The sequence below is a fragment of the Erithacus rubecula genome, assembly GCF_903797595.1.
Source record: "Erithacus rubecula genome assembly, chromosome: 6".
NCBI lineage: Eukaryota > Metazoa > Chordata > Aves > Passeriformes > Muscicapidae > Erithacus > Erithacus rubecula.
Window position 1 is genome coordinate 3,178,398 of NC_136688.1, and position 23,443 is coordinate 3,201,840.

The following is a 23,443-nucleotide window of genomic DNA, read 5'->3' on the forward strand; positions in this document are numbered from 1 at the left end:
CGTGAAAATTATGTGTGTGTTTAAGGGGAGCAGTTGTTAATTGAGCTAGTACCTGACACGTGCTATATAAAGCAATAGATGGTGTATATGCATCGAATGAGCAGCTGAGCCCATAGTCAGGAGGGTAAATCCCATTGCCACATGTCAGTCTGGGGGCTGAGAAAGAGGTTGGTTGTGTTGGAGAGCGCTAATGCAAATTGTCCAAGCTTTGCAAACGATGCGTGACCATTTCCTCAGTAGTCAGGCTGACTTTAATGGAAGTGATCGGATGCAAATGACCGAGCGTTAATGGCTCTCACTGGGCATAGGCAAAAACAGCGTTTGTAAAGACAGTGAAACTGTGTGAGGCCTCCAGGTAGTGCTCATTCTGTTACAAGGTGTGCCTTCGTTCCTGGTGATTCACAGTGCGTTTAACCCATCCGGCTCGGACATTTTCTTAAATACCGCAGCAGAATGCTCGAGGGATTGTGTTCTGTAGGGAAATCGGCAGGACTGGTCCCTCTACCTTTGCTTCATTTCGGCTGTACACAAACGATTGTATGTGAGCTCCTCTTAGAAGGGCAGAGTGTTTTGGTGAGGAAGAGATTTAGCTGCGAGTTTCTTATTATAGAAAACAACGGGGAGGGAATAGAGACACTTGTCTAAAAACTGGAAAGTATCTTAGTTCTTTGTTGTACCCTTTAATCTTCTTATTTTATTTAAAACCACTTCAACAGCTGCAGCTCCTGCTTGATTTGGAGAACAAAACCGTAGTAGTTCAACTGTCTGGGGATACTTGAGGCCACAAGTGGAAGGGAAACCCACATTGAGGGCAAGTCCTTTCTTCTTCTAAATGCACGATTTATTGTGGGGGTTATTTTTAGTGCTGTAATCTCACTGAGTGCTGCTGAGAGAAACTGTGCCAGGCAGGCTTTGAAGGGCTTGAGAAATGGGATTTCCTGTTCCACCGGCTCAGCGCTGACTCTTGCCATTGTCAGGAGCTATTATCGCCTTCTCGCAGCCAAAGGAGATAACACAGCTTCAAGGTCAGGGAAGACACAAGCTTTCATCACCGGCACTAGCAGAAGGAAGAGTTTGCTTGCAGGGTGGGTGTGTGGTTCTGGTGTCACAAAACCCGTGATCCCTTTGCGAGCCCCTGGATCACAAATGCACACAGCAACCGAGGCTGGCAGGGACGTGCTTAGAGCAGGCGGCTCATTGCTGTGTCCCTCTGGGCTCTCACTGCCTCCAAGGTGGGCGTTCACCACATCTCTGGCCACGTGTTCCAGAAACAGCTGCCTGGGAGAGAAATTTATTTCTCTGCTCCACAACTTCTGGCTGACCTGCTCTTTGTTGCACCTTCTGTGCCTCTGCAAATGTTCTCTCTTATGTGGAGATTCCTGGGTCTGCAAGGCGGTACTGGCCCAGCCCTGGGAATGGGACACGTTTTTCTCTGTGCTGTCCAGAAGAGAAGGAAAACAGGTTGGTCTAGGAAGTAGCAAGTCTTGGTATAGGATGCATTTCTAGGTTCTAGAAGAACTGTCAGAAAAAGCAGCTGTGTTTGCTGTAAGGTGTCACAGGCTCTTGAAAAGTATTCATGTCGAGGCAGTGGCTTCAAATGGCAATGTCTGTTCTGGCCAGTTCCTCTGTGGGACATCCTTGTTCTCAAAGGAGTATCAGATTTCAGAATGGATGAAACTAAGCTGAAACAAGGCAGTCCTGAGTCACACTGGAGTTACCTGAAATTAGATTCCAGGGGTATGCTGTTTGTGACAATTGCCTTGGTCAAGTCTTGCTAATTTTGAGATGCACAGTTGGGGTTGTGATTTCTCTCCTGTCTGAGGCAAATTACTTCAATAGTCCAGGTCTGGTTTATTGACTAGTGCTGCTCCAAATTAGGATGAGGATGTACCAGGGAATGTACTGGAGCTACATACATTAGGAATGCTTTGAGGATGTGTGAAAAGCCATTTGTAGGACTAGGTAAGAGCTGGAATCCTGGCTGAGAGCTTCCTTCACTTTATGGGAATGCTCATGAACTCCAGTTCACATAGGGTTCCTGATCTAAAGCCTTGTGCATAAGTGCAGTGTAGGAAGTTGTTTCTCTCTGCCCAAGTGTCTTCAGTTGTAGCACCAAGTTGCACAGTAAGAACAGAAATGGGTATGGAGTAGGTAGAGCTTTGTGTTTACATAAGAGCTTGAAAAAAAAAAAAAAAAACAAACCTTGGGACTAAACTCTGGTCATGCCTATGTGTAGTTTTAAATAAGTTTGATGCACTAGCTCTAGCTTCTATCCAGTTTCTAGCCTGTGGGGTTTGTTTTTGGTTAGTGACTGACCCAAACAAGGGCCAGCTGCAGCCATTTACTTAAAAAAAAAAGTTCTAAAAGCTGTTCTGCCAGATATGTTTGGAAGTGTGTGGACTGTGGATTCATACAGAGGTGTGAAATCAGATATAACCTGATGTTCAGAGTCAGTGGAGTTGCACTGCAAATTTGCTTTAGCAAAAGGGTTAGAAGAGGAGGAGAGCCTGACAGAATGTTAGCCAGAATGAGAACTTCTGCCAAAGGATCTCATTTGGGAAAGGGGAACAAAGAGCTTTTGTCACCTTAACTGTACTGCCCTGTAATGGGAAAGACTCATACTTGTTGAGCCATGTGTGTAGCTGAGTTTGGTCTCTGGTTCATTGTCCCCAGGCTGTGTTAATGTGCAGTTCCTGCTTGCATTTCTGCTCCATCCCTGGGGGAGAGGGACAGAGTCAGCCAGAGCAGCACTGAGTGGTCAACATGAAAGCTTTACCACAGCCCCGAGGTGTGAGTGGCAAGGGTAGAACCAAGTGCAGTCACTTGGAAATACAGACTGTGTGTTTTGCATGGATTTTCCAGTAACATGAACTTCCCAGTCTGCCTGTTGCTTCCACAGCTGCAGCAGCTCTGTTTTTCACAACAGAGAGGTGGAGAAACGTTTTGTAGTATGCAAAAATCCTGTGGAGAGACAGAATATGGTGTCACCCACTGCATGATGTGTGAGGTGACGAGGCAGTTGTGCTTCAGAGCTTTTGTGCTGGGCCTTGTACAATGCCCTGCTGATTATCTGGCATGGAGAACAATGTCTAGAACACAGGCCCTTCCTCAGAGAGGACAGGGCAGCAAAGACACTGTCTTTTCCCTTTGCTTCCCAAAGACTTTTACAAGCTGTGTCATGTGCCAGGCGTCAGTGGTGCTGTGCAGAGGCAGGAGAGGATGAGAGAGAGGGGTGGATGTGCCTCCCTCCAGCCTGTGCAGCTTCCATGTAGCTTTGCAGAGACATGACAGCATTCACTAGGTGTGACAGGGTCACAGCTAAACCTCTGAGGCTGCAGGAGGGGAAGGACCAGACACAGCCCAGTCCTGCTCAAAGGGAAAGGTCAAGTGGAGCCCACTGCCACGGGAGCTTGGACAGAAATATTGTGGCACATTATTGAGGTGTGTTCCAAGAGTCTGTTCTGGTGCCTGCAGCAGGGAACAAGCTTTCCCCATGTAGGTATGACAGACAAGGAGAAGGAAAAGAGGTATCTGTTGTCCATTTCATACAGATTCAGAAACTGAGATGAAGAGCATTTCAGTGATTCTTTCAGAGGAACTCAGTGGCTTGGGCTCAAATTTGAATCCAGATCTTAACTTGGCAATAGCACATTCCAGTGACCAGGTCTGCAAACCTCCTCAGAGGCCTGTCCCCAAAGACAGGATCTTTCATTTCTCATCACATCACTTCAGCTCTTTTCAGATACAAAGCCTACATTTCTGTCTTTGTTCATGAAAGGAAAGTAGTTTTGGCATTTCTTGTCTTTCTTGTGGGGTAGTACCAAGATCCAGTGTGGTATCTGCCAAGTGAGAGACTGCAGAGGAACTCTGGATCATGCAGTCCCAGCTTTCCAAGCAGTGAAAAGAATTCCTACCTTTTGGAAACTAGAGTCACATAATTTGTGATTTGTGGGTGATTCTGAGCTCTCTGTCCCTTTGTCTATGGGGACTTTTATGTCTCTTCTTATGAGGGTCCTTTGACATCAAGTAACATGGGAGCACAGACTGCAGGAAAAGGGATGCTTAGGGATTCATTTTCAGGCTCTTTTCCCCCTTCCAACAGTTTCTTGTTTCTGCAAAACTTATGAAAACTTTCAAATTGAATTACAATTCCTACCTGTCTTCCAGGCTGGTTGAAATCAGGCAGCAGTTTTGGGTGGGCAAGAAAAAGGGGCAGGCAGATGGAGTCTTGCTTAAGCTTAATTTGTTTTTTTGACTCCTGACTTTAAAAAGAGCTCATGTTTTCAGTTCTTGGGCTAGAAGAATTTCACTGCAAAATAATGCAGTGCTGCTCTGAAGCACCTGAGCTCTTTATCTGAGAAGCACCTGGATCAGAAGTGAATGTTAATCCAATAATAACACATAATTAAACTGTTCTAATGGGGGCTTTAATCTCTCTTCTCCAGATGTAGTTTTGCTTTTGGCCTTCATCAGAGAGATTATGATGGAGCACAGAGGGCTTCTAATCCAATCAAAATTCCTTGATGGATTGGAGTATTTGTTGTGCTTTCACATTTCAGCAGTGGTATGCCACAAAACTAACTTCATTCACAGGGTTGGTATCTTGTTACTAAATTCAATGTACTGGTCTGGTGCAGGCAGAATAAAGGAGGGAGGGCAGCATACAAATGTGTAAAAATCTCTGTGCTGCACAGAATTGCTTGGGACCAGGCTTTGGGATTCAGGTGACACCTTGCAGTCTTCTGGTGCCTCAGTGCTGACTTTGTGTGAGATTGAACTGATCTGCCTTAAGCCCTCAGCTCCAGTAGTGGCTTTGTAGTTGAGAGTCTCCTGTGGAAGGAGCTTTACCTGTCCAGCTGGGAACTGTGTGTCTGCTTTCTTTTGCCTTACAGATTGTGTAGAGATTCTTCCCAAGTGTCTTGGCTTCAAACTGAAATTTCTGTTTGGCAGCAGGATGCTGACAAATGCTGGCTTGCAGTGCCTGACTACCTTCCTGCTATCTACTTCCTAATGTCATCCTCTGGAGTGAAATGAGGCACTCCACACACAAACCTTTTTTGGTTAATAGGTGCAAATTCAAGGGAAGGAAAAAAAACCCAACAATTTTTTTGCTTTTCTGCAGTCCATGTCAATGGTATAATAATGAATCACCAATAATGTTATTGAGGTCTTGATGCACATCTTGTTTCCATATTTGCACAGAACTACCCATTCTCACATGCTGGGTCTGTGGTGTTCTGATCACATCACAGCATCTGTTCTGTAGGTTTTGCTTAAGCCAGTTTAAATCAGTTTTAAGCCAGTAAGATTATTCAAATATGTATATTATTATTTGTGCTCTCCCAGAAATGTTCTTAAAGCTGAAGTTTTCACAGTTCTGCTGTAGTGGGTACAGCTTGTCTTCAGCTGCAATCTTCTGCTTCTTGTATTTACTCCTGCTAAGGCAGGTTTTATAGACACAAAGATTCAAATTAACCTTCCTAAATTGTTGAGTGTCAGTAAACCTGACTGAAAAGGACAGAATTCTTTCTGTTATGTTTTACATAGATTTCAGGTAAATATATTGGGTTATCCAATGTCACTTCCCTGTTCTGGATTATCTTATTAAATAGAGCCAAGTACAGAGTTTTCCTTATGAGTAAAAGCAAATTGTTTAGTGGGATTAATTTCTCTATTAAGAGCTATTTAATTGTCTACTAGATTTGACATGAGAGAGGTAGCTCTTCTACCTCAGTTTCAATGCTTAGGAACAGAAAGAATATTCTTTGAGATTATTTTTAATTTAGGAAATTTCATCTACTTAGAATTAGGGTAGTCAAGTAAAAGCCATTCCTAAAGGAATTCAGCAGACACAGGAAGGATCAGAACAGGACTCAGTAACTTCTGTGTGTCCTTGCAGGCTTGGATGAGTCTGTGGTGCTGGAGAGCTGTGCAGCCTTTCTTCTCTCTCCCAGACTGGGGATTCACCTCCAACTCCTGCACTGGCATTAAAGCTCTTCAGAGGGAACCCTGGAGTACTCCACCGGCTCAGAGTGGGAGTTAAATTAGTGGCTGATGCCCAGGACCAGTTTGTTTTCCCTGCTTAGGTTTCCTTGCCAGGGCAGTACTTGCTTCAGGGCAGGTGTCTTCTAAGCCTTACTGATGTCAGGTTGAGGCAGTGGTTAAAATCCTCTGTGAGGTGGCATTTGCCCTTTCTGTATCTGAGCTGATGTTGCAGAGGGCTGCTCTGCACTGAGCACAAAGCCTGTCTGGCCCAGGCTCTTTCTACTGTTTCTTTTGAATTATCCCAGAGACCATTAAAAGGAGGAGGAGGTGGTTTATGTGCAGGACCCTGCACCACTTTGTAAGAGAATGTGAGCTACCTGCACTGGTGGTGTGTGGGAAAGTGCCAGAGCATTTTAATGTGCCTCCTTTTTAGAAATAACGAAAATAATTAGCAGATGACAACATAAAAACAAGTTTAGCCTAGTGCTGCCTTTTTTTTTTTTTTTTTTGGCTAGACAAAGCTCACTGAGTGTTTTCTCATCTGTTTTCTCCGAATCACATGCTAACCTAGTTTTGAAAAGTCTTATTGTTCATGTCAGCTGTCACACCCAGAACAGTTCTGTCCATGAAAATAACAGAGACCCCATTTGAACACTGAGGGTTTTCTGCCAGCTGTTTGTTGTTTTTCTCATGTTATATCATCAGTTCATTTGGAAAGATTTCACTGTTCTGTGCTCAGCTTATCATGTAAAGATAACAGATCTGTCCTGAAATCCTTCAGGTACTGGGTTTATATTCAGGCACTGGAACTGGAACACAACTACATTTGAGCTGCCTGGTGTTGCCATTTGTGCTACAGGCACAAACATTGCTTTCATTGGTTTAGTAGGTTTGAATGAACAAAACAACAACCTACTCCTCTGTCTGCAGTTTAGATAATGTAAGAGTATTTCTGGATTTGACTTCTGTTAACAGCTGAAATGGTGAGCTAAGGATTGGCTGGGACAAGTTCCATGATGGATGTGAGCAAAGGCTTTTTGGGTGAAGCGTGGCTTTGATGAGATCAGCATGCTTAGCAGGCTTCATAAAGCTGGCTTGTTCTTTTATGGGATGGCTTGTTTCTGTGGCAGCCCTTCAGTCTCCTGATGATGTGCAGGAGCTCATTGTTACCTGGCAGCATCCATCTTTAGTCCTGATCACTTCCAGGAGCATCCTGGCATGCTCATGTTCCGCCAGAACTGGTGGTACCTCAGTACCATCTCTCTGCTTCTCAGCAACAAAGTGTTCTTTTCTGCTTGAGCTTCTTAACCCTCTTGGTTGTTACTCACATGTAAAATGAGTCTGCTTTGTGGGATCTGAAACTTGTAACTGTCTGCAATTGCCAGGCAAGGAGGAAAGGCATAGCTCTGATTCTGCTGGGTTGAAGTAGAAGATGCCTGGCTCAACTTCCAGCTTGCTGCTTCAGGACCTTTCTTAGGGATGGGGTGAAGCTGCCCCTCTGAGTTCTACACAGCTTCACTCCCTTGAGGTTAAGGTGTGTAGACATCACTTTTGCATGTGGGCTGTTTGTGCCAAAGATGTGGTGGCACTGTTCCTGTGTCCCTTCCCTGAATGGCCAGAGGTAGCACTTGGGACAGACACAAGCTGCTGACTTCGGTGCTTGCTTACCTGCTGCTGGTGTTTACTCCAGATGGCATGGATAGAGAAATTTATTTCCTTCAGAGGCTGTCGCCTCAAAGACTCAGATACAATGACAAAATAGGGGAAAGTTTCAGCTTGATACAACAATTCATCCTTTAAATTAATATATATAATAAACTTATGCAACCTTAGCTCTTCAGCACATCACTCATGTTTGCAGAACACCACATGTCAAGAACAGGATGCCCCAAAACACACACAGGACAATTGCCAGGTTTAAGTGAAAGTCTTCAGCTCTGTTACAGCTTTTATGCTGTGCTGTGGTTTTAGCCCTGAAAGTTGGTCAAGGATTCTGCACTGGCAGATGTAAAGCCAATTTTGACAAGGTAAGGCCTACCAAAGGCATGTATGGCAGGGTAAGGGGGTGTGTGCCTAGATGGTTCAAGGTGTTTTTCTAGTAGTGTTTGGTTGTTTTTCTGTGGTATTTTAATTATTGAGCAGCACTCAAACCATGGTATGATCTGTCATGATCTTTGGGGGGAGGGGGGCATTGAATGCAGGGTAATTAAATTGTCTCTGTTGTTCTGACAGCACCTTAAACAATTCACCAAGGACAAAGTAGCATGTTAAAGCAACAATATGATAATTTCATCAGTGTTATAAGACCTAAGCCTGTTAGTCCCAGGTGAATTCAGGCTTGTGCTCACAGTGGTGACCTGTTGTAAGCATGGGAGGGTCACTGACAAGCACTGAAGGCTCAGTGGCACTTCTGTATCTGAAGTTTCTACAGCGTAGTTCAGTAACCACTGCAACACCCTCAGATGCCTTCAGGCTGAGCTTTACAGTAACATTTATTCCTGACAAGAAGAATATTGGTGTTGGCACAGTTTCAGTGTTTTCCTATTTCCCACTGCTAAACCCAACAAGCTAGGCCACAGTAAAATAGGATTCATTATTTGTGTTCTTGTTAACTGCTTGTAAAACCTAAAGCGATTACCCCGGCAGATGAAGCGCCCGAGCTTTCAGGAGTATCAAATGCCTGCAGAGGGGAGCTGGGACAGCTGCCATCAACAACAGCAGGCTCTTCCTGAGGTTCTGTGGGACTGCACTGCTCTCCTGGCAGCTGAATTGTTTGCTGCTTGGAGCCAACACGTGTGTTCCCAGACTTGCTACAAGGTTCTGCCAGTTCTCCATTGGGAAGCTAAGGCACAGTCACCCTTGTGTTCTACACAGACATCACCATGTTGTGATTGGAAACCTCAAGAGCTGGAGCCAGGTCAGTCTTTCCAGGGTTGAACTGCCTCTTGTTCAAGTCAAACCTTCCTCAAATGCTTGAGTTCTGAATGGTCTTACAGAGAACACAACTGCATGTAAAAACAGGAAGATCTTAAGTTACCAAAAGTCACTTGGTTTGAGTGGCTGTTTCTTGCTCTCAGTTTCTTACCTTGACCTTTACTGTGTTCTCAGGACAAGCAGCACAGGGGCCTTACCAATGGCACTGTTCAACTGCTTCTGCTGATCTCTGCTTTCCCCTCCAGACTTCAGTGCAGGGAATTGTCATGGAAATGCTCACACCAGGATGGGGACTGAATGGGAATATCAGTCTGGGTATGGAGGCTGTAGCAGGACCACATGATGCTCTTGAACACTGATTTAACAGCAACTCACCTGAGCAGGGCAGTGAGACTGTGGTATCCACAATCCAGAAACAAACAATACAGGCATCAAAAGTTTTGAGGTTGTTTTCAATCCCCCCACTTAGCCCTCACTTCTCCCCTTCTCCTGTGGCTCATGCCTTTTTGCTCTTCTTTTTGCCACTTTTATGATTTATTCTTTTTCTCACTTGCACACTTGTCATGAGCAACTGCTGCTATTGCTTTTTTTTTTTTTTTTTTTTTTTTTTTTTTAATGTCCTTTCTTGCTCATGTTTTGTTTCTTGGTTTTTATTTTAATTTCAGCCCTTGGTTGTGCTTTTCCTTTGCTTTTTTCTTTGCACTTGTTGCACCTTCCTCTTCTCTACTGCCTTTTACTAAGGTACAGACTTCATTCTGGAAAACCTTCTCAGATTTATGCCAGGTCAGTTATTAATCATACATAGGCCTCAGGTAATGATCAAAAACAGTAGCAACAATTGCCACAGCTGTGACAGAAGAACGAGTACAAGCAAGATCTGGCATTTCACCAACTGGAAACAATTACTTCAATGGAAACTTGAAGGAAAGAAAGGAATATCACCATCCAGATACATACTGATACAATACTGTATCCAGAGATGCTGTGGTACAGTATTTGCTTCAACTTATCCAGGAACCCACTGCATTTGCAGAATAGATGTGTGTGCCAACAGGAAACCTGCTCCTCTCCAAGTGGTGCTTATCTTTGCATTCCCTGGGGAAGCTGTTCCTAGGCTACTGGGAAAAGCAAGGAATGCATTATAAATGTAAGATCACAGGGTGAAAACAACCCTTTATTTATAAAGCTGACTGCCAGCAGGGCCAGCAGCATCCAGTGGTGGAAGGGAGGCTCCAGGGGTGGGGTCTGGTGACTTGAGACGCTGCACACATGAAAACAAAGCATGTGGCTGATAGATTTGTTTTTATTATTATAGAACAGATGAACTAAAATAAGCCAACAATATAATTTTATGCCAACAGCCATCTTTCTAGCACAGGCGGTGACTGACTCGGTATACCCTTCTCCCCCCCTCCCTGGGCCTCTGCTCAAGGGACAGCAAACGATGGTGACTCTTGCACATGGTTTTGGACTGCAGTGATCCTACTCCTGTTACCTGTGCAGGTGTGCCTGGGAAAAGAAGAGGCAGGGGAGCAGAGAAAAGAGTATATATGTTGTAGGAGCAATAAGCAGAAAGGTTTGTGGATCCTCTTGCACGTTCACACCTTGTGACCGACTAGATGGGACAACTGGAGAATCTTGCCCACTTTCAACATGTAGAAAGCCCTTAGTTGCTACTCTAGTTAAGCCAGGAGTTTCTTTCCATTCCAAGCTAACAAAAGGGCAAGATGCACTCAGTGAGGGAGCTTTGGCAGGGTAAGGGGCAGTCTATGTAAAACCAAACCAAAAAACCACCCCCACCCCCCCAAAAAAAACCCCAAACAAACCTGCATTTTAAGCCACTTCAAAGTAAAAGTTACTTCTTATAATATAATAGATACTTTTTAAATGGCAGGACCACCATCCTAGAAAAACCAAAGGGCTTGCACTCAAGACCAAAGAAAGAAAAACAGAAAACCAACCAACCAAACAAAAGGGAAAAAAAAAAATAACCAACCAAAAAAAATTAAAACCAACCAAAACAACCAAGAGAGGCCCCACTCTCAAGCTTGGCTCTTCTCTAAAAACAGCACTCGTCATCCATCTGAATAGGTAAAAGGAGGAGTGGACAGCAAATAAAATAAAACTGGTGCAACTTCTCGGCGGCTGGCGCATGAACCCAAGCTCCGTGCAGCCCGAACGGCCGCGCGCCCTGCGTGGCAGCATCTCTGTCAGCGTTCATCCTGCATATGCCCGTATGTATATCTGACCATATACATACACATACACACAATAGATTATACTGTTCATAAGGTTAGTTTGGGTCCAGGAGGAGGGCTCATCTCTCTTTCACGTGGTTCTGTGCTCCTGCGCTGTTGCTGCTCCCGTTGCCGCTGCCGTTACTGCTGCTCCCGCTGCTGCTGCAGAGGACCTCCGTGAGGTCATCCATGATGGTGGTCTCTTTAGGGTCCACGAGGTTGAACTCCCTGATGAATAGGATAAAGTGTGTGTAGAGTGTGTTTAAATGTCCGTGCAGCTCCAGTGCCAAAGTCTCCTTAAAGTGTGAGGAGTAGATATGGGCCAGCACATGGAACAGGTACTTGCAGATCTTCTTCACTAGGGACTCAAAGGAGTTTGGGAATTCCTTGCCTGAAAGGAAGATGGAGAAACACCATGATAGCACCAGCTGCTCACTGTCAGCCCCACAGCACCATTTGGGTGAGAGCAACCAGCCCAACTTACATAGCAAATGAAGGCCCTGTGTCATTATTACCCTCTTTTGACAGGAATTTGGGGGACAGAGCTAAGGAGGTATTAAGCATTTTCATTTGAAGTTAAATTTTAAACCTTAAGGGTTCAAAAATCAGGCAGCAAGTGCAGTTGTTCTCTAAAACCACTACCTTTTTTATTAGTGGCTGTAAAAAGGAGAGGTTCTTCTGTGCCCTTATCTAGTTTGTCCAGGAGTGAGTTTTCCCCCAGAACACCAATTCAGAGATCCTAAAATGGAAGGCAAGGTACATGGGCCTTGGTGGTGTGTGGCAGTTTGTACCTAACTTTATATAATGCATTCCCTCATTTCATTGTTGAAATTCTATCGAAGGGGAAAGAAACTGCCTCATTCCAGATCAAGCTGCTTGTAAGCAAAGGCTGCTAGCCTGATGTTTTCCATACTGTAATGTCCTATATTGTAATGTCCTAGTTTCCCAATTACCTGTTGAAGTGGCTCATGAAGCCAGCTGCTTTTAGTCCTGATTAATCCCACCTACAATGGCTTCAAGTTTTTATTTTCTTCCCCTTAACCAAAGGCATTGCATGTAGCAATCTTGTTAGGATACAAATTTGAGTTAAAATTACTTTGCTGTGGCTTTTCAGCTCTTAAAAATCACATTCTTATTTAATCTTTGTATGGGAAAGGAGAAAGTGCAAACACTCTGAGAGACGATGCAGAGCCTTGGGCAAAGAAAGAACCCAAATTGCTGCAATCCAATTTATTACCCACATTTCTTAATGCATTGAGGCTCTAATGGAAATAGTAAAGCCACACAAAGGTTGAAGTTTGCTATCAGCAGAACTGTATTGAACACACAAATTCTGACTGTTTTCAGAATTTTATCCTCTATAAACCCAGGCTAGAGCATCTCAAAATGCCTGAAGAAGAAGGGGTACTGACCATGACATACAGGCCAAGGGATCAGGTTTGTGAGACTTTCACCCCAGTTCATACACCAAGAGGGTAAGTCTTTTTTTTACTGCAAGAGTCAACCAAACTTATCATCTTCCTTAAAAAAAACCCAAACAACCAAAACTGCAAAAAAAAACATGCAAAGAAAGAAAACTATATGTAAAAAAACCCAAACCAAACTAAAACCCTTCAAACAAAAGTGAGAAAGCTGTGTGGTATTCACACCCATGAATGCCAACTTTGCCATGAGTGATGGCAGGAGCCCCAGGCAGCAGCCATACCGTATTTTGTGGGAAAGACATCCTCATCTGTCACTAGTTTCTGCACCGAGCTCATGACGAAGTCAACGTACTGAGGAGCAGTGCACTTGATCTTCTTTCCCCGCTCATCATACCAGTAGTACTGTCTGTGGAGAGAAGGGACAGTGTCACCACAACACACTCTGCCCTCCTCAGCTACTCCTCCCAGAGGCTGTGTCCAAGTCATATAAAACAGCTGCTACAGGAGAGATTCACTTTTTTCTACATCAAAGAACCTGAACTTGTGTTGGCCGGTTTTGTGTCTCCCTATCATCCAGGCCAGAGTGCAGGTGGCAGTACCAAGCACAGAAAGCCTTGCTGACAAGATTCCAATGGGAGGGGTTCTGCTGGGGGAGTGGTAATTCCCTGTAGAACTGTACAGGGAAGCATTTACAGAACTGTATTTAAAGGGCAACAACATTGCACAGTGATGAACTGATGAACTCCTGATGCCCAAGATCAGAGAGCATAAATCAGCTGTGTAGTGCAATACTGTGGATCAGTCAGATGGTGGCTCCAGAACACTACCTTTTCCACACTGGGGCTCTCCAGCATTGGCAGTGATTTCAGGTGCTCCAAATCCTGCTCCAAAATGCAACCCAGGAGAAGTGTTCAGGCTCATTCTGCACATCCATACCAGTGTGTGCTTGAACTCTGCTCCTTATGTTACAGACACCCCCAAATACCTGGATTTACATGTGATTCTGCCACTAGTGAATAACACTGCTGGATCTTAACAGGACATACTAGCCTTTCAAAAGCAACCATAATTCAATCAGTTAGCCATAATAATTTTGACTAACTGCAGCCATCCCTCAGCTGACAGACAATCTGAAGGCTACAAAACAACTAAATGCTTGTTCCTTTTAAAAAAAAAAGTCATGGCTAATTAAAGCATCTCTAACTGCTACCAGGAACAGCTACCCACTGGATTAGGCATACAGTGAGAATGCTTCACAAATAAAGAATTCAGGAAAACACTTTAAAAGCTTTTTTCCTATGTCACATTAGACAAGCCTTGAGTTCCAGCTTATGAACTTTCTTCAAAAAGTCTAAGCTCAAGGCCCAGTCCAATATCATTATAGGGCTGGTAAGAAATCCAGTGTATTGGTCTTCCCCACTGACACTGTTCATGTCACAGGCCATATAAAAACAAGAGGAAGCTGCAGAAATAAGTAGAGTAGTTCTAGTTAGGAGAGGAAAGGCAACTACAAAGTAGTTCTGCAAACAGTAAGGTTTTAGAATTTTTCTTCCAGCCCCTTTTCACTATGTAGTACTTGGTCACTGTTGTTTACTAGAGAGACAAGGATTGACTGCAAAGTTGCATGAAAAGGTGAGAGGGTGAAAACAGCAGGAGTCAAAAGTTCTTTTTAGAGCTCTGTCAGGCATCAAATCCAGCACTTGGACCCTTAGGCACAGACTGTGCTCTTCACCACTGCTCACTTCCTTTGTATAATCCACCTCTAAGGAGTTACACAATGCAGTGCACCAATACAACCTCGTTTGTCTGCTCCTGCAGTGAGAGACAGTCCCAGGCAATTCAGCCTTATTTTGGGTCTTAAGATAATGCTAGTCACCAAGGGCAGAGGCAGGCTGCACTGTTCTACCCCAGCAGTTCTCTTGTGTTGCAGGAATCCTCAACTGCAAGAAGAAAGGACAGTTTAGAGTTGCCCTTAGGTGCAAAACTGAGTGTTGATAATTGGATTTTAATCAAAAGAAACTATTTGGCTATGGTACAAGTTCAGTTATATTCTCATGTAAGTGAATAAATCTGCTCTGACATCCCACTGCCTATCCTTTCCACTTTTCCTTGAAAATTAAGAAATGAATAATGCAAAACTGGAATTAAACAGAAGAATCATTAACAGTAAGGGGATAACTACAAGGACTGTCCTGTTGATCAGAGTAATGTGTTTTCCTCATGTTTCAGGTGCTGTTGAATAGATTTCACAGCTCTCAGGGAAGAGAGGAGCCCCTGACGTGCCATGAACATCTCGCACCTGGTACGTGGTTCCACCCACGCTGGAGTTATCTCCATGAACAGGATAGGAGCAGTCTGGGGCCATGGAAGGGCTCACTTGGGCACAGAAGCCTAATTGCATTCCACCACTGGCACTGTGACAGCACAGTCCCATATTAGGGAATGGATGGGAAGCAGAAAGGACAAGAGGATGAGACTTAAGGGCACTTTTTGAAAAGCTGCAGATTTAAATCCCCCCAGTATGGAAAGCACAAGGAATCTGCAGCTCCGTTCTAAATCCCAGGGAAAAATGACTATGGGTTTGCCAGAGAAGAGCCTACAATACAAATAATGAAGCATAAGATGTGAAATCACAAATGAAATCACAATACTGCATCTTAATATATGTATGTACTTTATCCCTTTTCCTCTAAAACATTCTGGGCTGGTGTTGATGACACAGAAGCCAAGGCAGAACAGAAGTCACACCAATATAAAAGAAAAGCTTCTGGAAGGAGGGAAAAACATATCCCATGGAAATTATTTTGCCTGGGAAGGAAGGAGAGACAGTCTTGGTAGAAATACCAAAAAACAGGCAACATGAAGAAAGCAGGATAGAAAGCCAGAGGCAGGAGTATGAGCAGCTGGAACAGCTTTGATGGCTTCACAGGGGTTAAGCAATGTTTGGATGGCAAAGAGAAAGGAGGCATCATGTAAAACCACAGAGCTGTGGGAACTTAAATGTATGAAAATGTAAATCTTACAAGTTTGAATTAAGCACTCTAGGAGGAAATCCCCTCCCTATGCAGAGACACTAAGGGCAAGGCAAACATGAGAAAGGAGATTAAGATTAGAAAAAAAAAGAGTGATAAGCGTTATCAATTAAGGGATTTCACTAGACTAAAACATTTTGAAAGGTGGGTTTCCTGGAAGTCTACATCCATCCTTGATTTCTGCCTCAGGAGTTTATTGTAGACTCATCCTTTTATGTACAGCACTTACACAGGCTCTAATTTAGTACACTCACTGCAGCACTTTGAGGAGTTTTACCCAAATGTCAGCTAGAAAACCAGTTTATAGCTCAGAGTGCTTTAAAGCTGGTTTGTGTAATAATAAGCTATAAAGCATACTAAATTTTAATAGTAAATACTGTGTTAAAATATAGTGCCTGCTTTACAGCAAGCGATAAACATATTAATGAGCAAAATTAAGTAATTCCCAAAGTTATATTCATTCACCCTCATTAAAGTTTGAGGATAACTAGCCATTATGGTATATCTTTTGGCATTATCCCACCTTGCCAGCAAATGCTTCCATCTGTTCTACACTGAGACTAAGTTTTGGTCAGATGTCTCCTAGTGACCGTCAGCAGAAATTCTCCTCCTCGCTGTGTGCAGATGGCTCTGCTATCTCATGTATCTGACAGAGGGATGAAAGCTGCATCTGTCTGCAGTTTGTCAGTTGGCTGCAGCTTTTCTCAGATGTTAAAACCTTACCTCAAATATTTAACTGCAACCAGTGCTTATTGTGCCAGCAAATACTTTAAATTTAGGATTGGGTACTTGCAGTACAATTTGAATGTCAAGTAACTTGCCAAGCAACCAGTTCTCAATTGTTACTTGAACATCCCAACCATAAATTAAAAAAACCCCTTTCTTAGGTATGATCAGAATGGTGTGATCCAAAATGTATCATAAAGAACTCAGCAGGGAAAATATAAAAGTGGAACAGAATGCAGACTCTCATATGGAACTACCCAAGAAATCAGCATGGGGAAAAAATTCCAAACTGCACCTTAATTCCACGGTACTGTAATTCTATGGCAATCTTATATAGACAGATGCTTTTATTCCAAAGGACAGCAACAAACAGATCATGGCCACAGAAGGCTAAGCCTGGAGTGTCCATCAGGTTAATCAACAGCTAACATCAGAATACAGAACTGAATGCAGAAAGATCATGATTTGGAGAATGCAATTATGAAGGGGCCCCACAAAGCTGAACTGTGCTGAGGTGTGTAGGCAGCTGATCTCACCTTGGTGGCTTTTCCACAGACCCACACACTTGCTAGAAGCAAGCAGCCTCCAGTTTGCAAATGTGAATCAGCCACCTTCCAAGTACAGGAAGGTAATCAGGTTGTTATGATTTAGCTACACACAAACCGTTTCAAGTGCTTCACCCAAGTGCAGACATGCTTCCTGTTATTCCCAAATAGCACAATTTTTCACTTTTCCAAAACAAAGGATAGGAACATTCTGCTATCAGTCCCTACCACTAAAAATACAGGCTACAGCTGCAGCTGCCTACAGGCATTTCCTCTCTTTATTCTGCAGCACAAGGTGCTTACAGGGAGCTCTTGTTTAAGGCTCACTAGAGCAGAATGGAGCAACACTAATGCAAGTTCCCCATCACCACGTCCTTTTATCCACCATTTCCCACCAGCCAAGTGGGTAAACAGTTAAACTCAGTGCTTGTGATGGCCAGTGCTGCATCAGGAATTTAAACATGAGCCTGGGAACAAGAATCAACAAAATATTCATCTTACTGCTCACCATTTCTTATTTAGAGACATGCTGTCTCCTTTTGATAAAATCTGGGTCCAGCAGAGATTTGCTCCTTTCTCTTCTAGCTTGGTTTCAAAGTCTCTAGCATGGCCTTGAAATGACAGCTATCATTGCAACTTTTACATGCAAAAATACCCTCCATGCACTTTGCATGCTTCTGAGTGCTCTCAAAGAAAGCCCCTGATATTAATTTTGAGTGTACAAGATAGCCTAGTACATTAAGCAAGGCTTTCCTTCTAAGAATGTGTAATGACTGTCAGAGATAGAACACAGAGTTATGGTTCTATTGCATATTCCCTGGGATGTTGTTTGATGTACTATGACATTAACTGCCCAGCCGTTTCTTTTAAAATTCAGCTCAAGTAAATTAATCCCAGGAAATGCAAGAGAAGGGAAGAAAAGGACTATCAACAAATGTTGGAGGGAAAAAAACCCAAAACACAACAGGCTTATTCATACTTGACCGGATCTCATATTCCACCGTGTTGGACTGTGCTCATCAGGAGCAGAAGTTTATTGTAACTTTTTCTTATATTTTGTACAGTAACACTACAAAGCTTTCTTTTAGGAGTAACTGCTAGTCAACCTTATAAGGTAAGCTCTAGAAAAACACCACACCAAAAAGTTTTCCTTACTCTTGCAAAGCTTCCACTTGTGTCCTCTGTGCCCAGGGGCTCAGGCAGAGAGCCTGTGGCTCATGTCAGGCTAGAGGTTATCCACCAGCAGCCTGGAGCTGTGTCAGCATTCCAGCTCTCAGAAGCACCCTCTGAGGTTTTCACAACTCACTTCTCCTGCCCTGCCTTCTCTGGAAGTGCAGCACTGTAACCAGCAGGGACAGTCCTGCCCTGCCCTTGCTGAGGAGCACACTCCATGCAGGTACTTCCATGAGCAGTGGCACTGCAGGCTCAGGGCTCAGCTCTGCGTGGCAGGGGCACAACAAAGGACATGGGGACCTGTGGCCCAGCCAGGTGAGCTATGATTTAGCTTTTAAACCAGCTCAGAGCACTCAGAGATTCTCATCCTTGTAGTTCTCCACCAAAACAGATTTCCACCACACTTCCCTGCTGAAGGGAGAGAAGAGGATGCACAGCTGACACGTTCTCAACAAGTAGAGACCTGCTGTAAAACACTTGTCCAATGCCATCCAACACCAATATCCTCCCCCAGGCACTCTGAAGCCATGGAAACCTTGCACATGTAATAAATGAAAATACTGACTTACGTATTGCACACTGCCATGGTCTGACATGACTCTCCTGTACAGAATTCTGAGATTGTACTATACTGTAAGTTGATGTGATGAAAGAAAGTTGTTGCTGAAAAATAAACAAAGGAAAGAAATTCAGAAGCAAAATACTTTCAAACACTGGTTATCCTCCAGACAATTATTTAAATACAGCAAGTGAAGCAACCTCAGTCTTGAGCTTGCATACAAATTTAAACATGATTTAGCTAAATGAGCCCAATGATGAACTGCAAAACAAAGAGGTACACAGAATGAAAGCTCTTGTTTTGATTTAAGATGAAAGCACTATGATGCATTAGCTCTTATTACTCACAAAGCAGCAAGACTGGAAAGTGTCTCCATCATCAGCCTCATCTTTACAGTAGAATACTCTGCTATAAGCTGAGGGCAAACAATTTGCTACATTCTTTTGAAGTCAGACTTAAAATCTACAGAGGCTAGAAAACAGCACTATTAGTTTTCATACCACTTCTCCTTGTAAAAACAAAAATCAGCATGAAACCTAGTACATTGCTAGTTTTTCAAAATCTCCTGAGATAATTTAACTTCTTAATACTTCTCACAGGGCACCTCAATTTTTCTTAATGAGTCTCTATAAACTTCCCTAGTGTGCAGTTTAAAGTAGTTTCTTGCTACTATCACACACTGTTGAAAAGATAAACAAGAGTGGTCATAGATGCAGCTGAGGACTGGCAGGAGAAGCCCAGAAAAGTACAGGAAATCAGGGCTGAAGTGCACAGGTACAGCATTCAGTCACAGCAGTTGGTCACATCTCTGAATTTCAGCCTGTCTACTGTTTAAATCCACCAAAATTTGGAAGGAGTGAGGAGGAAAAAATCTGACAAAAAGATTTCACAAATTCTAGCTTTAGGCATAAATTGCTTTACATACAAGTCTTTAGAAACTACATTTTTACAATGCTTCTGGAAAGTCAGTAGCTGGAGTCAAGAAACATGCAGAACCAGCCAGTTTAGCAAGAAGTCAATGGGAATCTTGATGGTTCTCCCAACATCCAAAACTGCAGTGCCCCCAGTGCCACAGGGAGAGAGAGAGCTGGAAGGAGGAAATGCATCAAGGCTTTCATGCTGCTGAGCACAGCTGGGCTGTGCATGAGACAGCTTAATTACCACTCAAGGTATAATGACATGCATTACACAGTAAGCATAAATAGTCACTGAGTGCTTCTCTAAGCTGAAAACAGCAAAAAGAGTGAATGAATGGCCCCTCAAGGATGGACAGCAAGCTCAGAGCAGGATGAGCACAATACTCACTGTTGCTGGCAAGCCACTCGTTGAGGTCTATTTCCCGTGGTAACATCACTAGTTCCTTGAATTCAAAGTCAGTAATTCTGGATTTTGTGTATTCTGGCTCTAGGTAAAGTTTCTTCTCTTCTGGTGCTGGCTTTTTACCATTTGGCTTTCCCTTGGACTTCCTGTAAAGGTTTTAAAAAAGAGAGAAGTGTGGTTAGTTTTACTATTGAACAGCTACAGAAGCCTGAAAGCAGCTGGTTCATCCAAACTCCTGTATTTGCCTTTACACTGCTCCTCCTGCATCCCTTTCTCCATAGCTTCATTTTGCTGCTCCACCTCCCCTGCCCTTTGGCCAGATGAGACTGCAAACTCCTGGGAGAGCAGAGCACTGGTCTCTCCTCAGGCCTGTGAGCAGTGGTGGCAGCAGGACAGCTCTGTGCCTGAAGGAGCCCATGTGAGCACCAAAACCTGCTGCATCACACAGTTCCTGGTCACCTGCTGAATGGGAATCTGACAAACAGCAAATCTGGCTGCTGCAAGAACATAGCTGGAAAAGCTGGTGCTGCTTGTTCAAACCCTACAGCATTCCTTGCTCTCCAGCCCTGTCAGAATCCTCCTTAAGTGAACATCCGTGACTCCAGCTAAAAGCAGTGGTAACTACAAAAACACCTGTTTTCTCAATTCCAGGGATACCTGGGACAGTAAGATCTGAGCTCATGTTTTTCTGAAAACCCTTAGAAATCCAGTGCATTATGAAATAACCTTCCATTTGGACTTATAAAAGCATAGAAACCACATTCCATACAAGATGTTTATCTCCATGGCATATTGTGACTTTTCTCCCCCCACCTGTAAAGTGTTTGCTGTAATCACTAGAGTTTTCCTCTCACTTGTTTTTAAACAGACTCTCAATCCAACCCTGGACCAGGGATTCAGTAGGACTTCAAAGGAAGGACAATGGGTCAAGCACTTTGGTCTTTTAGGCCATGTGGTCAAACATTCATGTGTTCTTACAGTTTAAAAAATCCACCTAAGCAGATATGGAAGATTTATTTAATGTTGAGACACAATCACAGGGCAATACTTGCTGTCCATTATAATATAAAGACAAGGAAGTGATGTCAGTTCTTTTTTAATGTCTGGCTGTCTTCATTAAAGTGATTTCTAAGGATCTGATAAGCCAAGACAAGCCCACCTTTGGAGATGACTGCATTAAGTTTGCTGTCAAAACTCATTGAGATCTCATCCAAAGGAAACAGACCTCACATTTTGGCTCTTAACACACTTAAATAATCTTCCAACTGTGTTCCTGTCTGAGATACAGGCAGGCTTAATTTCTGCTGTGAGGATGTGATACACATCTTTCCTGGAATGGTGTTTGAAGTCTCAGTGCTCTTCAGAAAGGCCACCATGAAGGAAAATCAAGGAAAACTTGGTGACAGCAGCACCATATACACTTATAGCCTGATGATGCATTTACACAGATGTGCAGAAAGCACTGCAGGTGCCTGGCAGGGAGCAGGTGGTCACACCTTCTTTGCTATGTTAATGAGAAAGGTGGGCTTCATGGTTGTAAGAGGGGATGCCTGTGACGTATTTTTAAATAACACAACATAGAATATCTTTCTAAGGAATACAAACACAGAGTGAAAATACACTAAAGGCAGTATTTGTGAGAATGAACTCAGCACGAGATGTACTCCTGCACATTTCCTGCCTGTCTTTTTTCCACAATCCAAATGGAGCCTACAGGATTTGTCCCTTATGTCTATTTAATGAAGTGAACTGGACTAATTCTCATAGCTGCTCCACAAAGGGATGTTTCAGGAGATGAGAATTCAGTTGTTCCTCAGTGCAAGGCCCTTAATACAGAGGGGTTAGATAACAGTTCTTCCTTGTCAGACTATTTCTGTCTTCAAACCCTTGCATTTGCTACTTTTAGTGGTTTCTGGGTTTGGTTTGGCCTGGCGGGGAGGGGGCCAGGATTCTGGCATTCAAGGATAAGATGATTTTTAAAGGAAAATTATAGTTCTAGTAACAGTCATGCAGAAAATACTTTCAGCTTCAGACACTGGTTGACAAACCACATTAACCACTCTTAGGGAAAAAAGTTATCAGTGAGAAAGAGTTTGGATAGAGTTTCTGTCTTTGCTGTAGCTCAGGATAATTAAACCAAGGGCCCCAGGTTAGGGCTGTGCCAGATCAGCTAAGAGCAGTCTTCTGTAAGGAGGAGGAGGGAGAGACAAAGAGGTCAAAGACAGTCTGTCAGTCAGGCTGTGGAGGGAAACCACAGAAGGAAGCAGGACACATGAGACTGAGGCAAGCCTTCCATCACATGGGAATGGGTGGGGTCCTCATCCTCATCCTCATCCTCACTTCAGCATCTCTTCCCCGTTTCAAGAGAATAAACAAAATTTCAACACTGAATATATTTCCTGAATTTGCTACTGCAAATTGCAATTACATTGTCCTTTTGTAAAATCCAAAGCCTCTCATTTTCACACAAATGTCAATTCTCTGTTAGATTAGTACATGCAGCCACTTTGAGTCTTTTAAATAGATTGTGTAAGTTTTTCCATAACTGCCTTGTGCTGGAACTGGAGCATTTCAAACAAAAGCTTCTTGAAGAATCCCATGCTCTACCCTTTTCCAAAGCTTTGGTTTGGTTTAAAAAGAATCTCTTGGGTATCATCACAAATCCTGCAAAACACCCAGAATCCCTGCTACCAAAGGATTTATTCACGCCACTGAAACCTGAATGTCAAATTGCCATGTGCAGCACAAACATCTTGCTAACCTTTGCAGCTCCTGAGACCACAGCAAGACTACAAAAATTGTTTGCACCAGCACATTGGGAGTTATCAATACCAGCCCACAGTGTAAAGCATTGTCTTTTTAAACATACAAAGCTGGAGCATACAGCAGTATGAAAAAACCCTTATTTTAGAACCACAGCTACATATGATCAAGAATCAACCAAGAATACTTCTGTATTCCAGATAAACCAAAGCTCACTCATTCACAATCACCAGGATTACCAAATAGTACTAAGTTTAGGAATGAGCTTCCTTCCCTCTGCTCAACCTTACACCCAAGCTCACTGCTGTTTCAAAAACCTGTTAAGAAAACACCAGCTGGACTCAATTCCAAAGGCACAAGGTAAAACATCCATTACTTCCTTTTTGTGAGCTCTTCTCATTCAAGATGCCTTCCTTCATTTTTCATTTTATGTTTAAAGTACACAAATCCAAAAAAAAAAGTCGAGAACAGTAGAGTTTTACTGTTCTATTCAGGAAACACCAAAATTCATCACCTGTAAATGACTGTTTATTGGAAAACAAAACTGAGTGTCATCTAAGACCACAAAGAGAGCAGAATTTTCAAAACAAAAAGAGCAGACTTTTCAAAACAGAGCTACAGCACCTCAAGTCCTGATTCAAGTTTACATAAGTCTTTCTTTAAAAATTAGAGAACTCTACTAAATTTATCTTAACATTCCATGCCATATCAATTGTATTAGCCAAGCAGCTGCAGAAGTAGCTGT

At 43.2% G+C, this 23,443-nt stretch overlaps 1 protein-coding gene across 4 annotated transcripts in view; it reads right to left on the reverse strand.

Annotated features, from left to right (window-relative positions):
- Positions 1-10,204: 10,204 nt before the first annotated feature.
- The window catches only part of MOB2 (MOB kinase activator 2), a 106,278-nt gene continuing 93,039 nt past the window's right edge, over positions 10,205-23,443 (reverse strand). For all 4 annotated transcript variants that reach the window (XM_079310074.1, XM_079310073.1, XM_079310072.1 and 1 more), the window contains exons 2-5: positions 19,921-20,081; positions 18,626-18,719; positions 12,862-12,986; positions 10,205-11,547 (exon numbers count right to left, since the gene is read on the reverse strand). In XM_079310074.1, coding sequence (XP_079166200.1) covers positions 11,237-11,547; positions 12,862-12,986; positions 18,626-18,719; positions 19,921-20,081 — 691 coding nt within the window. In that variant the 3' untranslated portion in view covers positions 10,205-11,236. The remainder of the gene's footprint in view (positions 11,548-12,861; positions 12,987-18,625; positions 18,720-19,920; positions 20,082-23,443) is intronic.